Below are 17,948 nucleotides of genomic sequence, written 5' to 3'. Positions count from 1 at the left end.
TGGGTTAGTAATAATAAAATTCTAATGAACAAGGATGATAATGACAGGGTTCTTATTTTAAGAACGTTTCAGGATTTGTTGCAAATAACCTAATTTAAACTAATCTAGTTTAGTACTTTTTATTCTTATATTTTAACATGAATTTTACTGATCTTCTTGAAACAAACAACAACCTCATTATTAGTCCCATAAACGACTTGGATAAGTTATCTTCCGCTAAAAACTCCTTTGTTATTGTTCATTAGTCATGGACAATATGGGTATTTTGAGCTATCTGTAAAAATAGATATGGCTATTTTTGAATCACGGCTTTTTTTTATAGCTATAGCGATTGCTTTATTTTAACAAGCGATTCTATACAGCGATGCAGCGATTTTGAGCTATCATGAATATAGATATGGCTTTTTTTTACAGCTATGGCGATCCTTTAATTTATCTCTAATAAGCGAATCTGCAATTATTTGTATACTTGGATATAAAAAATGAATGTCTAAGTTTGTTTCCCGAATAGATTGAATGTTATACATTAATTTAATTTAGTATACAGAATATATGAACCAAAATTGGAATAAAAAGAAAAAATATGTACACAATATTGTAAACTGATGTAATAAGAAATTCTAATTTTCTGAGATACAATATTATTAACTGGCTGACGACAATATGTCCAGACTCGTATTACGCTCAATGAGATTAAACTAGCTGAAATGATGTCTATGCATCTTTGTTTTATTAATTTGAAAATGCTTTGATTTTTAAATATAACATGAATCAACCCGAAATAAATCTGTATATGTAACTCCATAAAAACATGATTTATTTACTACATTATACTACACCGATGTATTCAGAAATACTCCGTATGAATTTATTCTGAAAATTGTATTTGGCTGCATAATATTTGTATAGTAAAGTGAATCAATTTTTAATGAAAAAAACAGAGGAAAAATTTAGCAAATTCTTCAAACTATTATAAAAATATTCTTTACAGAAAATTAGCCACCCACTTCAGTGCCCTATAAATTAGCCGGCGAATTCAACCATATACAAACCATATGACAAAGCTTGAATTGCATTCTCCCAAAAAACTTAAATTTTGAGTTAATCTGTTTACAATAAGACGAGCGATATATGTTTCTATAATTCTTTTATTTTTCCATCAAAAACACAGATTTTATAAAACTGTTAACGGCTACAGCCTAGAAGTACATATTAACTTATGAATAACACATGCATTAGTTTCGGTAACATTTTACAAGACGGTGCACCACCTAATTTTTATCGAAATTTATCAAAGGTCGTATCAAAAGACGGGCCCCGACCTCCGTTTTAAGAATCCGAAAGCGAAAATTAAATTCTTATTTCTATCACAAGATATAAGCAAATAATCGGTTAAAATTTCCATGTGGTTGTTGTTTTTTGCCACATTTGATGTACTCCTACACACTAATGCAGAAATGTGTTCTGCGCGTATTTAGTTTTGATTCCCAAACCGGTGTCGGATCAACCCAGGGTAATTTTTTATAAGCGCGGCCAAAGGCCGCCAACCCAGAAAGGTGTTCTATGCAAAAAAATTGTGGATCGGGCCCCATATTTCGAGCCCTCCCGGGTCGTTTTATGGTTTTTTGTAAATAAATTTTGACTGAAATAAAATTTTTGATTTTTGTTTTCGGGTTCTTAAAACGGAGGTCTAGACGCGTCTTTGGATACCAGCTTTCAGATATTTCGATAAAAATTAGGTCTTGTAAAATGTTACCTTAGTTTCATGTCCGAATCAGTTTTAGCAAGCGTAAAATATGCTATTGTTTTTTTGTTTAAGCCAACGTTCCATCTTATTTCTATATCCTCCTGGGTTTGCGATTCTTTAAAATTTTTATCGTGTTCTGTTTCTAGGCGCACAAGTGGACCAAAAACTTTCTCGTATTGATAACCATCTTCATAACGCAATTGCACTTGTGATGGTTCAGTATCTATACCTGTCTTCTCTAAATCCTGAAATGTTGCATCAATATTTTCCTTCCATAATTCCTCCAATTTGTTTATTTGTGCTGCTGATATTTGTCGTGCACACAACTTCTCTTGCTCGGTAGGCACTTTAACCAACCACGGCAAAAACGAGCGATCAGTTATAAGTGGCTTCCATTGTTCTTGATCCCAATTCATATCTTTCAAAGAGTTTTGCTCTGCACATGGTTGACTAAAATTTAAATTTATTCGTTTAAATAGATACACTTTTTAATATTTACTCCATTTTCAGCTTACCGGCATAACAACACTACAACATAATCAGCCTGTGCTGGAATGAATCCTAATACAAATATATTACGTACGCCACACGAATAACACTTTAGTACTGTTTCTCCAAGTGGACCTTCAGAATATAGGGTGACTTCCCTATGTTTAGCCCTCACAGAATGATTAACAATTTGGGATCCAGATGTGCTTCCACGCTCATTGCAAAACAATTTTTTGCAATTATTGCACATCACTTCGTCGTCGAAATTGTTGTTGCACAAGTTTGCTTTGTTCCATTCGCCGTTTCCACAATTTCTCTGCACAAAAAGCAGCCCTTATTCACCACTATCTGTTTACGAGACATTTTTTTCGTTGTGTACTTCTTCAGACAACTATCCCGATTTTTCGATAATAGCTGGTAAACTTTTGTAAAGTATATTCTTTCCAATTTTTTGTATCCTTTTTTTTTTTTGGATCAGTAGTTTATTGGTTGCTTAAGCATAATAAAACACCAGGTTATCCCTCCATTGGTGTTAATCCATAACACCAGGTTATATATTCAGAAGTTTGCTGTCTTTAAATTGTTGTACAGTTGCTCCACATACACACATGTAATACACTAAGGCCGGAACCATGTGCGTAGGTTTCTGCGTAATTGAGGTTTTTATATATTTAGATTTAATGGTTTACTCCAAGTACGATAAATTATATTTAGATTTAATGGTTTACTCCAAGTACGATAAAATGTATTTAGATTTAATAGTTTACTCCAAGTACGATACATTTTAAAAATGTTTTTAATTTAATTTTTTGTCATTTCGATTCCCGCGCTATTCGCCATTTTATTCTCTACCGCATGAATAGCGTCCTTTTATAGCACGCGGTTGAGTTGTGGGGAAAAACGAACTTGACGCGACGACGTTACAAAACGAAATGCTTTTTGTTTTTTTTTTTGTCTCTAATCAACTTTTTACTCAGTCATAAAGTCAAGCACACAGACGAGTAGTGATGAACGATATTTCACTACCGATGATTGCATCGCCGCTCTCACTATTAGGATTCGAATTTTATGATGAACGACCGTGATCACGACACGATGACGATCGAACAGAGTTGCCAAAAGTAAAATATTGCATACAGATAACTGATAACATAACTTTACTATGGCAACTCTGATAAAATGCAACCGCGCACTGGTTTTATGTATACATACTATAGTATAGAGATATATTAGTTTCTTTATTCACGCAACTACTAAATAACAAAAGAATATTCGTAGTATAAATTATATAAGGTGTATTGCCCCTCTTCATTTACTTTCATTTTCAATTAAATTCACTCCGATAATTCTTTCCGATACAATTCCTCTTTAGTACTTTGGCATATGATCCTCTGTGGGTGCTCCATGGAGTACTACAGTGGAAGTACTTTGGAAAGTACTCTCACGTATGTACTCTATGGAATACTCACAAACAAAGCGAGATTGGGATCACCTACTCCTCTCCTAGGACATCGCAATGTTAATTGGAACACATTTTTTGTATGAATACAGATTAGCTTTGGAACACTCCTATATTCCTAAAGGAGTATTCCTTACACTATTTATGGAGTACTCGCGTTTTTTGAAGGGTATTAGCGATTTGTCAATAGCGGCGATGCAATCACCAATAGCGAAATATCGTGCCATCACTATTGTTCATCAAAACATTCGTAGTCTCAGAGAAAATTTTGATTTGCTGCTTTGCAACCTCGAATTGTTTGAAATTTATCCAGATATTATCTTTGTGTCTGAAATATGGATTTTTGCTTATGAAAAGGAGGATTTCAGTATACGCGATTATAAATTTCTGGCGAACACTAATGAGTATTATTCTGCAGGTGGAGCAGGAGTTTTCGTGGGTAATACGTACGAGCAGGCCCGGCCGCAGAGGGAGCATTTTAGTGGTTCAAACCCCCTCCTCCCCCACCTATAAGGAGAATTGACTTCATGGTATATTTTTAAAGCATCATCGCAGTATTTAAACATACAAAAGCTAATTTTAGTCGCATGAAAAAAAATGTATAGAATATGGAACGTAAGTAACAATCAATATGACATTCAAACCCCCAAATAAGCCGAAATTCGTTTTTATTTTAAAAGTAATACTTTCGGTAATACGGTCGCTTAAAAACCGCTTGGAATTTTTAGAATTGTTTTTGTGTTTAGGCGACTTTAAAACTGCTTAAAAGTGCCACCTTGTTAGACTAAAATTTAATGGCTACAAAACAGTTTCTCGGTTTTTTTGATCTTGAACTCTTAAAATATATGAACGTTGTGAACACCAAAGATTAATATGGCTTTGAAATAACATTTCTATAAAAAAAATTTTGAAGTAAAAAGGAAATTATATAAATGGTTAAAACATGTCAATTATGAGTGGGTTATATGTATGTATTTGAATTTGGGAATATTATCGGTAATTTACTACTTTTTAATGACAAAAAAATAATAAGATTTATCCTAACCTGCTGCCGAAAAAAATTTTTAGTACCCACCAGATACATCCACGCCCCTCCCCCGCCCCTCTAATTCTTCCTTCGAACACAAGATTCCTTAGCCCAGCAGTAATATTTTTTACTCAATTTTTCTGTCGCTCCTTTTGGAGTACCCATAGTTTATTTAAATGTCTGAACTTTGACCTCGGTATTACCGATCACACAATGACTGGTTTAATTATTAATAAAATTATTGACAAACAAGAAAATATAGCTTCGAGCAAATTAAAAATCAATTTCAGTCTTCTGAAGGAAAAACTTCTGTTTGAGTCTTGGGGAGAAGTTTATAATGAGAGCAATATATCAAAGGCGTACAATAACTTTTCAAATATTTTAAAAAACCATACCTTCACTGTTGAGCTCCGTAAATCGGCTATGAATCTGAAATCATGGATAAGCAAGTCCCATATTAGTAAAATAAGGCTGAAAAATAAATTAGCAAGAAAGTGGCGTAAGCACGCGCAGAATCACAAATTTCGTAGGCGTTATGCTTTTTTGTATAATGACGTAAAAAAAGAAGTCCGACTGCAACGTGATAATTTTTATCGCAATAAGTTTATGGCTTCACGAGGAAATTCTAAGAAAGAATGGACTATTATTAATAGTATTGTAACGAATTTGCTGCAAATCCTCTTATTTGCCCTTTTGCTAGGTTCGTATCGCTAAACTCTTGAATAAATAACTCCAATATTGAATAATGGAAAAATGGCCTTTATTAAAATATTTCACAATAACACCCAAACTGTGCAACGAATAGCTTAATAACCAAACTGACTTTCAAAATAATACTGCTATTGCTCGCTAGATATCGTCTTAGTCGTAACTGCTTGACAACTCAAATCAAACTGAATTCCAGCGCCTCTACATCTGCGGCGTTTTATACTCTCTTGTTTCCTCGTTCGCATCTTCTAGAATCTACTAGCATTGTCCATGAGCTCTCAAACTTCTCAGCTGTAACTACAATTGCACAATTTTATACATCTTCTAGGCGCTTCCAGAATCTACTAGTCCAGTAGCTCTCAAACTTCTCAGCTGTAACTACAATTGCACAATTTTATAGTTTTTCTCATTGCATACTTATAGAAGTATCTCAGATATATGCATGTGTTAGTGCATTGACTCTCCGCTGCTCGTATACGTACATGGTACATATATGTAGACGCAGTTATTGTTTCGTTTATGTAAATACGTAATGATTGAATTATTGATGTGCATTCACGTCACTGTTTAGCATCGCCTTAGAGACGGCAGCACTCCTTAGTTTTGCTAATATTCGTAACAGTATGTTAAACCGGAAGTGTAAGCGAAAAGACACGTCCATTGCTCTAGTGAATTGTGAAGATAATATTTCAAACCCTAAGTAGCCAATATTTTTAATGAACACTTCTCAACTATTGCGCAAAGATATGCTATCACATCTTCGTGTACATGTCTAGAGTCGGAGTACGTGGAGTCAAGTTCAGACGGTAGTTTTTTCTTCGAACCCTTTACTAGATTAGAAATCTTAAAAACCATTAAGTCTTTGAATAACACAAAATCAGGTGGCTATGATGGAGTATCAAACCAGGTTCTGAAAAATGTGGATTTCCCTTTAGTTGATATTCTCACACACCTTTTCAATACTAGTGTTTTCTCTGGAACAAGTAGCAAGACATTGATAAGTATGCATCTTTCATTGTAGGGTGGCAGGGGATTAACAAAGTGCAGAGGTTGAAGAGCAAATCGTATGAACTTGCGCTGAATTCTTTCAATTCTTAAAGAGTGTGAAGAGTATATGGGATTCCAGATGACTGATGCATACTCTAACTTGGAACGCACTAAGGCATTGTATAAGATTTTCCTGGTATATGGGTCCTTGAAATCCTTAGCATATCGTCGCAAGAAAGCTAAGTTGGTATAAGCCTTTGGTATGAGAAAGTTTACATGATTACCAAAAGTAAAAGATGAGTCAAAAATTACGCCAAGATCGCGAAACTAATACATTGACGCAAGAAATCGAGTACGCGAATGAAACCACATTCATAGACTTAGTACACGTCATCTGACAGCATTTACTAATATTGAGTCGCAGATTATATTGAAAGGCCCAATTATTTATAGCATTCAGATCTTCTTGCAGACGCAAGACATCAGAAGTACAGAAGATTCTCCGAAATAGTTTTAAGTCGTCAGCATAAAGCAAATAATTCGAAAAGTTTATGAATGAGCCAACATCACTAATAAACATTAAGAAAATAGGACCAAGGATGTTCCTTGTGGTACACCCGAAGTTGCTGAGAATTCATAAGACTTAGTTTTCTCGATTTCAACAAAAGAGATTCTATTTTCCAAATAGGACTTCAGCCACGACAGAAAGCTTGAAAGCGAAAGTTCAAGTTTCCATAGAAGTAATTTATGCGAAACTGTGTCAAATGCCTTGGAGAAATTCGTATATATGGTGTCAACTTGACATCCATCCTTAAACGCAGAGACACAAAACTTAGAGAAAACAGCCAGATTTGTAGCAGTCGAACGTCCCGTAATGAAACCATGCTGACATGGATCCACTATTTTATTGATAGCGAATGATACTTTGTTTTTAACTACCTTTTCAAAAAGTTTTGAGCATATTGACAGTTTGGATATTGGCCTGTAATTCTTTACTTCATTTTTATTTCCAGACTTGAAGATAGGGGTGATAGACGTCAGTTTCCAGCGATCAACAAAAACTCCAGTCGATAACGAAATATTGAAAATGTGGCACAATGGCACACAAAGAGAAATACTACACTTCTTAAATAAAAAAGAGGACAATCCATCAATATCGACCAAACTGTTAGAGCAAATGTCATTAAATTTAACACAGGTTGGTATATTAGCAGAACTTTTTTTTGAACGAACATAGATCCAAAAAGATTTAGGATTAACTTTCAGCTCATCTTCAATTCGAGAAACGTATTTATTGTACAAAAAATTATCAAGAACATTGAAATGCACCATATAAGAAGTATAATGATCTTTAAAAACAGTATCGCTAATAGCCTTTTATAATTTAAAGTACTTATTTCTTTCATTTTTGAACATTTTCAACCTAGTATTGTACCAGGGTTGTTTGTGAACTTTAGCCGGTAGGAGAGAGAGATTCCTACTGAATATGTCAGCCATCTTTAGCAAAAAGATGTCGAAACATTCAGTTGCATTTTTAGCAAAGAAAATAGATGTCCAGTCTATTTCAGATATGAGAGAGTTTAGAGATTCATAATTTGTATCCTTAAAGTTATAGGAGCGCCCATTATTATTCATATTGTTTTACGGCACTAGGTCGAAGAATTCAATAGATAAAGATAGTGCTACATGATGCATATCTGATTTATATATAGTGTAACGAATTTGCTGCAAATCCTCTTATTTGCAATCCTCTGCTAAGTTCGAATCACTAAACAGTTGAATAAATAACCCCAATATTGAATAATGTAAAAGTGGCCTTTATTAAAGTACTTCACAATGACACTTATACTTTGCTACTCGCTGGCTTAATAACCAAACTGATTGATAACTCAAATTGAACTCTATTATTGGCCGCCAGATCGCGTGCTTAATCAATAACTGATTGATTGCTTAACTCAAATTGAATTACAGCGCCTCTTCATCTGTTGCTTTTTATACCCTTTGGTTTCCTCGTTCGCATTTTTCCAGAATGTACTAGCATTGTCCATGAGCTCTCAAACTTCTCAGCTATAACTAAAATTGCACAATTTTATACATCTTTTAGGCGCTTCCAGAATCTACTAGTCCAGTAGCTCTCAAACTTCTCAGATATATGCATGTGTTTGCGCATTGACTCTCCGCTGCTCGTATTCGTACATTGTACATATGTGTAGACGCAATTATTTATTCGTTTATGTAGATACATAAAGATTTAATTATTGATGTGAATGTTCGTAGTTTACAGTCTCTCGCGCGCACATAGGCGTATAAGTAAATGCATCTGTGTGTGACATCTCTCTGGGCTGCCTTATATATGTGTATACTTGATTTGATTATTAACGTAAATACTGCTTGGCATGGCCTTAGCATCGCCTTAGTGATGGGATAACTTAGTGATGCTAATATCCGTGACACTGCCCTCCACCTAAGTCTGATCGTCCCGATCAGACAAATCTCTCGATCTAAACGTTGCCAGCCTTTCCAAATGGACCACTTTCATTTTGGTTCGTGGTTTACCGATGGTTTGTATGCGGTACACTACATCGTTGATCCGTTTTACAACTTTGTATGGGCCTTCCCAATTAACTGGAATTTCGGGGACAAACCTTTTTTACGTTGTGGGTTGTATAACAGCACCAAATCTCCTTCCTGAAAACCTTCTGAATTAATTGCTTTATCATATCTCGCTTTCATCTTGTCACTCATAATCTTTGTTCGTTGCCTTATCAGATCATGTATTTCTCTTAGCTCTTCTTCCAAATCACTAGTGGATTTCCTGACATTTCTCTCCGCATTGGCATCTATCCCAAACTTCAAATCTGCTGGCAGTCTAAGGTCATTGCCAAAAATTACTTTTGCAGGGGCTTGGCCCGTTGTCTCATGCACTGCTGATCGGTAAGCCATCAAGAATAATGGTATGCGGGTATCCCATTCTTTATGGTACTTGTCTACTACTTTCCTTAAGTGCTCCTCCAATGTTCTATTGAATCGTTCTACCATACCATCGGATTGAGGATGCAATGCAGTTGTCCGTGTTTTTCGAATGCCCAATGACTTACACATTTCCTGGAACACAGCTGATTCGAAATTCCTGCCTTGGTAAGAATGTAACTCCATTGGTACACCATACCTTGCCACCCATTCGTTTTTAACCACTTCTGCTACTGTTTCTGCTTCTTGGTTTGGGATTGGGTATACCTCTGGCCATTTACTGAAATAATCCATAACCACCAGTACGTATTTGTTTCCGCGGGTGCTAGTAGGAAATGGACCTGGAATCGGGACACAAATACAGCCCTACGAGGTGGCACGGCAGTCACCTGCAAAGGAGTAGCGGATAACGCACCAGAGAGCTGGGAAGGTGCGGCCGTTATAGAACAGTTGACAGAAAACGCATTGCTTGACCTAGCGTTGGTTATCGAGCCCGTCAAAGAAGTACTATTTTTTTCAGGTACACTTGTATCGCTAGCAACAACCCCAGTATCGGTAACTGTTATTGTTGGAGCTAAAGATACCAGTGGAGGTGTAGGATGAATTGGGGAGTCCAGAGAAATCAACATTGGTGACGTAGAACAAACAGCCGCAAAGGTACCACTGTTAGTTCGGGCATCATTTAATTTGCCAGAGATCGTCTCACTGGAAGTCTCGACACAGCCTTGTGGAGATTCTTGTGGAGATTCCTGAGCTGCATTGTTCATAACGTCTTTGGTAAGCCTGTTCGTATCAGTCAACGCGGTTGAAGGGACATTCGTAGGAGGACAGCTTTGCCCCTGACTCGAAGGCAAGTTGGAGTCATTGTTGAGCATACATTTCTTACGTTTTGGGGATTCAGATATCACTTTCAATTTTTTAAAGTGAGCCTCCATCGTTTTGAATCTTTCGTTAAGGTCACGAAACCCAATAAAAATGTTGTTGAACTCTTTCTGAGTTTGCCTCATAAAAGCTCGCATGTCATTTTCTACGGAACGACAATCATGACATGTCCAGTTCAGTCCAATTTTGCTGGATGTTAGGTCAACCACCCGACAACCTATGTGAGAGAAACCGGCACAGATAACATGAGCCATATATCACAGAGCCAACAACAAACATAAGTATCACCACGGGAAATTTTCTTTTGATTGGTGCACTTCTTGACACAGCAATCCAACATAATTGCAAAGTTAAACAAACCCAAAAGAAAAATAGGCAAAAGAAACTATAAGTATAGGATAAATTGAACAGCTGTTCAAAAAATATGGGCGAGAGTTATTTTGGAGCACTGGATGCAAATCGCAAGACAGCGTATAGCTAGCAGCGAACACAACAGAAAGCAAAAAGGGCACACAATGACTTGCTAATAGCAGCTACCAACAAAAAGGTATGCAGTTATCACAAATTTTTGTGAAAATCTATGATATATGAACACACAGACTGAATGTTTAAATTGCACAAAAAGCCACTATGTATATTGCACTGTGTAAGGATTTAATACGAAATTAAACTTATAAACTGTTTTCTATTATATTAATGAATATTTATAAAAGATAAAACTTGTTTACAAAGTAAAAAGAATAACAATTCAAAGAGCGATCAAAAACACGTCCGCGCACGGCAAGGTTCTAAATGAATAGGGTAAAGAGCAAAGGGCCTAGATGAATTCCCTGAGGTACACCGGAGGAAACTCCAAACGATTCCGAGAGACTGCACTTGAACAGAACTTTTTGGGTCCTGTTAGAAAGATAGCTTTTCAGCCACATTAATAGGTCAAACGGAAAGCCCATTAAATCAAGCTTATGAATAAGTAACTCATGGTTGACGGTATCGAATGCTTTGCTGAAATCAGTAGAGATGACATCCGTTTGCTTGTTCGGTAAAAATCCTTCCATAACTAAAGAGGTAAATACTAGCAAGTTTGTAGTGGTTGACCCTTGACGATGGAATTCGAGCTATCTAAGCGATAGGGGTATTGAGCAGAACGAAAACCACTGGATGAATACGAGGACTTAAAGAACTCAGAAAATAGTTCAGCAACGTCGTCATCAGTGCAAGCTTTTTTACATCCAAAGATTAATGAGGAAGGATACCCAGAATTTTTCCGTTTTGAATTTACGAAAGTGTAAAACTTTTTTGGATTTTCAAAAAATTTAGCTTTACAACAACTTAAGTAATCTTTATAACAAAGCTGATTAAGACGGTGAAAGTTAGAACGAGCTATTAGGTATTTAGAGAAGTTTGCAGATGCTATCAGGCTTTAGCCAGATCTCCGTAAAGGCGACTACTTGTGCCGTAAAAGTGAAGCTATTAAGGAAAAAAGGGGCGAGTTTTGATCGTAGGCCACGAACATTTTTGTAATTAATGATGAGATGGGATGAATCAATGATTACCTTTGTGTTGTTGTTTCTGTGTTCGATATTACGTTTTTGGGATTTGTATTAACCGCTATGACAGGTCCAGCCCTCGACTTCGTGGCAAATAAGTGTATCACCGTATGTACAGGCCAAAAAGAAGGATCAAGCACCTTGTCAAAGAATGCATCAGGAACAGATGTTTTAAACGAGCAAATGTCTTTATCATATTTAAAGTTAAATTTATAAACAATGATGTTACTGGTGAGCGACACACCGAGCTTAGAGCAGGCATAATTAGCAACGTCATGTTCCGTTAGAAATACATGTAGCCGTGACACAAATATGCCCTACTAGGTGGCACAGCAGTCACCTGCGTAGTAGTAGCAGATAGCACACCAGAAGATGGAGCTACTGTAAGAGAAGGGGCAGTTAACGCGCTGGTTGGCCTAGCGTTGTTGTTCGAATCAGGCAGTAACATTTGGTTGCTGGCAGCCACAATTGTTGCCAAACTGTCGGTTACTGTGGTTGTAGGAGTTAGAGAAACAGGTGGAAGAGAAAGTAAAACTTGGGAGGTTAATGAAATTAAGAGTGGTGTCGTGGGGGCAGTCGCTACAGAGGTACAATTGCTAGTTGGAACGGTGTTAACATGGTTAGAAATCACCGTAGCACCGCTAGAAATCTCGGCAGACCGTTTAGGGGATTTCTGATTAACATTAGTTTGATATGTCTGTGAAGTTGGAGGTACAGACGTATGAGGACAACCTTGTCCCAGACCCGAAGCCAAGTTGGTGTTATTACTGGGCATGCATTTTTTGCGTTTTGGTGACTCGGAAATTACTTTAAATTTTTTGAAATGAGTCTCCATCCTTTTAAATCTTTCGTGAAGCTCACGAAAGCCAATGAAAATATTATTAAACTCTTTCTGAGTTAGTCTCATGAAAGCGCGCATGTCATTTTCTACTCGACCACCTATGTGTGAGAATCCCGCACACGTGAGCCATGTTTTCACATAGCCAACAGCAAACATAAGTGTCACCTCGGGATATTTTCCCCTGGGAGGAACACTTCTTGGAATAACAATCCAACATTATTGTTAATTAAATCTTAAGCAAAAAACAAAAAAAAAAAAAGAACACAAAAACTCTTCTTAAACCAAATTTTTTGGTGGGCACTCGCTAAGATGGTTTAATGAGAGTTATTATGGAGCACTGTATGCTAACAGCTGGCAGCGCTTAGCGGACAGTAAATAGAGCAGAAAGCAAAAGACACACAGGCCCCTATTATGAGACAAATTCGATCTTCGACTGTGGTCGAAAGAGCTGATCGAACGAATTTTCATTCGGTATTATGACACTCATTCGATCAAGATTAGTGTCATTGTTCGATAATTCGATAAATTCAACCGTTCAGAAAAGCACATTCCCATCATCTGTCAAATAAAATATAAGCAAAATTATTTATTATGAAGAAAAAAGCTTAAGTACTGGAACTAGCCAGAAGTATAAACCGCTGAAATCATAGTGTACCTATACCAAGTGTGTCAACTAAGCGAAAAACGTCAAAAATACAAACAGCCTCGCTCACCTGATGCAAATCTCAGGTCTAGAGTTGCATTTTTGGTACGTAAGAGTACTTCAAGCTGAGTTGCATTTAATAGTTAAATAAAACTTTGTAGTATTTACAGATGTAATAGTAGCATATATTTCCGCGGAAATAAGAATACTAGATTTGTAGCCTGCAACAATGCGGAAACATACGGAAAGCAAAATTTATTTAAATTAGAGTCAAAATATAAAGCGCCACACGTGTAACATGGAAAAATTTCACTTCTAAGGCTGTTTACACAAATGCATAAGGGCAAAATTATATAAAACGCTTTCGTCACTTCAAAAGCATATATGACACTACTTTATTTTTGCTTGGATTTCAAGCTAATAAAACTAACGAAACTTTATCGGAACTTCAAAACACAAAAAAAATGTCTATCATGAAAAAGCGAGGCCACTATTCCCCCATAATTAGCGAGTTTGTCATGTTTTTGTTTATGTTTTACATTTTATTTTTACATTAACAAATTTAACAATAAAACAATGCAAATAACACGCGCAAATTATTTCTTTCTCTAATGGTTCACTTTTTTCACAAAAAACTTGATTCTAATTGTGTTTTTATGCACCAAATTTTCAAACTAAAAAAAAAACTTTCATTTGTCTGAAAAAAATAAGGAAAATACGGCCGAATGTCAAAAAAACCTATCGAAAAACAAACTGGCTCGTTTGTTTTTAATGAAAGGTTGTATTTTTAAATTAACAAACCTGCATAAAAGAAAAATAGAATCTTATAAAACTGCTCGAAATACTGGATTTTGGGACGAATATAACGTCATTAAGAAAATATATAAAAGAACCATAATTTATAAAAAAAAGAAATACATGGAAGATAGAGTAAATCATAACAATGGCGATATCACTAAAATTGTAATTAACGGTGAATGCCTGGAAAATGAATATGATATAGCTAATGCCCTAAATAACTTTTTTATACAAAGTATTGTTGAAATTAATGATAGCATCGAAGAAATTGTAAATGGGGATGAAATAAGCGCAAATCATAGTAATCCATTTGAAACATTTAAATTTACTGACATTGTAGTGGACGATATTATTATTATCACAAAATCACTTAAAAACAAATATGGCGGCGACAAGCTTTTATCGGAGGGTGTCGTTAAAGATGCCATGACATATACTGCTAATTTCTACAAAGACATAATTAACGAATCCTTAAACAGCGGTATTGTACCTAGTTACTGGAAAATTTCAACAATAATACCTGTTGAAAAAGTAAAAAATACAATGAAACCTGAGGAACTACGTCCAATTAACACGTTACCTACAGATGAAAAAATTATGGAGACAGTGGTGAAGGATCAACTTGTGGCATACTTAGAGAAGCACAATGTGATTATCCCAGAACAATCGGGATTCAGGAAGAGCCATTCTTGTGAAACAGCGTTGAATATGGTAATTGCAGATTGGAAAGAAGACATGGCGGACAAAAAATTTACGGTGTCTGTCTTCTTGGATTTAAAACGGGCTTTTGAAACTGTCGATAGATCTGAGCTATTGGACGTTATGTTTAAAATTGGTATAAGAGGAAAGGCTTTGGAATGGTTCCGGAGTTATTTGGGTGACAGAAAACAGAGAACGATAATTGGAAAGGAGGTTTCATCAGTGGTGGATGTTAACATTGGTTTACCACAAGGCTCGGTCTTGGCGCCAATATTGTTTACATTGTATATCAATGATATCAAAAGATGCTCAAAATATTGTAAAATACGTCTATTTGCGGATGATGCATTGCTTATCATAAGTGAAAAATATGCAGAATGTGCCACGCTGAAAGTACAAGAAGACCTGGACTCGCTATACAAATGGTTATGCCTTAGAAAACTGAAATTAAATGTCGAAAAAAGTAAGTTCATGATATTTTGTAAAAACACCAATATCATAAGTAACAATAGTTTAAATAATATTACGCTGAAGGTAAAAAACATGGAAATCCAAAGAGTAGACAAAATTAAGTATTTAGGAGTTTTGATTGATGATAATCTAAATTTTGGAGAGCATGTAACTTATCTGGAAAGGAAAATTGCACAGAAAATAGGCTTCATGTATAGAACATGTAAACATATCAGTCAAAGTCATAAAATATTGGTATATCGTTCAATTATTGAACCACACTTTATTTATTGTCCTACTATTCTGCTATTAAGTAATGATATATATATTAAGAAACTTCAAATACAGCAAAACAAGGCAATGCGATTTATTTTAAAATGTCCTCCAAGAACGCCAAAAATTGTAATGCTCAATAGATTAAACTGACTTAGTATTAAACAGTCAGTTAGTTATTTCACATTGAAATTTATACACCAACTTAGGTTAGGAATGTTACCGAATTACCTGAGTAGTAAAATACATTATAATCATGAAATCCACAATTATGGAACAAGAAATTGCAATAATATAAGACTGCCTAGAATAAGAACTGAGTTCGCCAAAAGGTCTCTTGAATATTTAGGGTATAAAATGTATAATGAGTTACCTTCTGATTTGAAAGACTGTGAAAATATTAGTAAGTTCAAAGAAAAATTGTTTTTATATTGTACGTCACTAAATGTGACATGAGTAGTTATGTTTAATTTCTTATTTTAACCTAAACTAGGTCTTAAAGACCGTAATAATAAATAAATAAAATAAATAAATGATTCAAGGTTCGATTCGAGCTCAAGGCTCAACTGATAATAAAATTTTACTATGGCAACTCTGATAAAATGCAACCGCGCACTGGTTTTATGTACACATACTATAGTATAGAGAAATATTAGTTTCTTTATTCACGCAAATGCTAAATAACATAAGAATATTCGTAGTATAAAATATAAAAGTTGTATTGCCCGTCTTCATTTACTTTCATTTTCAATTAAATTCACTCCGATAATTCTTTCCGACACAATTCCTCTTTAGTACTTTGGCATATGATCCTCCGTGGGTGCTCCATGGAGTACTACAGTGAAAGTACTTTGGAAAGTACTCTCACGTATGTGCTCTATGGAATACTCACAAACAAAGCGAGATCGGGATCACCTACTCCTCTCCTAGGAGATTTTATTTATTTATTTAATATTTAAAGTCGACGACAAACTATGGTCGACTGCATAATATAAAAGATATATAAATATACAACTCAAAAGGTAAACTTTAAGATATATCGAGATTTCAACAATGTATATTACAAACAAAGATATATTAATGAACATTACATTTTAATTTCAGAATATAATAGTAATAAGAAATATGAGCAGAAATAAGATCTTATACCGAAATCTTATACTGGCGGAATGCATCAGATTCCGCTCAGCATGATTTCGAAATGCAGTGGATTCCAATCTTCCTGTTGGAATGCAACAAGATTCCAATCAGCATGTCATGGGAATCCGGCAGTGCTAAGAGTAGTGAATGAGGATACGCCAACACAAGGCTTAAAAAAGTAACATGACCTGTGTTGTTGGAATGCACCGGATTCCAATCAGCTCGATGCCGGACCCATAAGAGTATACTGCCGGAATGCATACGATTCCGGTCAGTGACTCATGAAAAAGCATGTTTTTTACGTTGTTGGAATGCACCAGATTCCAATCAACACAGTACTGTCTTGTTCCTTCTTAATGATACATGTTGATAAATGTTCCTCCATCCTTAAACGAGATATTCCTGTTTTTTATGGAAGAAATAAAATGCCGGCAAATTAAATTAAATTAGCTTGTATCTCTTAAGTTAGATAGGCAAGTATTGCATTACGTATAGTGGCAAAAGTACATTCAAGACTGATACAGCTATACAAGTAATTGTAGTGCGCGCACCAGATAAGAAGAGGATTATTTTTAGCAAAGTTTCGTCGACAAAGGGGTAAATAGAAAGGAACGTAGTGTCTGGATACTCTAGGGGGAACCGCAAAAAACAAGCGGCTGAGAAGGTCCGCAGAATCAATTTCTCCAATAATGAGCTCATGGATGAACAATACCCCCAGTAAAATTCTCCGATTTTCCAGAGTGGGCAAGTTAATAAGAAGAAGTCTACTTCTGTATGGAGGAAGGTGGAGACTTAAGTCCCAATTAAGGCCGCGCAATGCAAATATCAAAAATTGCTTTTGAACTGACTCAAGACGCTTTATATGCTTTTGAGAAACAGGGGACCAGACGCATGAGCAATACTGGAGTATTGTACGAACCAGCGATGTGTTAAAACCTTAGTGAGGAACAGATCGCAATGTTAATTGGAGCACATTTTTTGTATGAATAGAGATTAGTTTTGGAACACTCCTATACTCCTAAAGGAGTATTCCTTACACTATTTATGGAGTACTCGGGTTTTTTGAAGGGTTGTTACATTTGTTAAAAACTAAACTTCATAATGACCATAGAAGCGTTCATGGACTTGCTATCTCGTAAAGATGGATAGCTGCAATAATGCACAAGAGCCAAGTCTATTCCAACCATTTTGAAATTGGAAACAATTCTCAGATTTTGCGCTAGGGATTGTGTTAACTGATCATCGGACACGAGAATGCATTTGAAATTTTTTCCACCGGATCTTTTCT

General features: G+C 35.6%; 2 protein-coding genes across 2 annotated transcripts in view; both read right to left on the bottom strand.

The window, feature by feature from the left end:
* The window catches only part of LOC137250075 (WSCD family member CG9164), a 662,201-nt gene that overhangs the window by 593,599 nt on the left and 50,654 nt on the right, over positions 1-17,948 (bottom strand).
* On the bottom strand, positions 1,753-2,465 carry LOC137247688 (regulator of nonsense transcripts 1 homolog; the record flags this gene model as incomplete). The annotated part of the gene is made up of 2 exons (XM_067778655.1): positions 1,753-2,197; positions 2,263-2,465. Coding segments are annotated over 2 exons (648 nt in total), but the record flags the coding sequence as incomplete, so codon positions are not given.

The sequence above is a fragment of the Eurosta solidaginis genome, chromosome 4 (assembly GCF_040869045.1).
Source record: "Eurosta solidaginis isolate ZX-2024a chromosome 4, ASM4086904v1, whole genome shotgun sequence".
Lineage (NCBI taxonomy): Eukaryota > Metazoa > Arthropoda > Insecta > Diptera > Tephritidae > Eurosta > Eurosta solidaginis.
The sequence above is the reverse complement of the archived record's forward strand: the minus strand, read 5'-3'. Positions and strand labels throughout refer to the sequence as shown.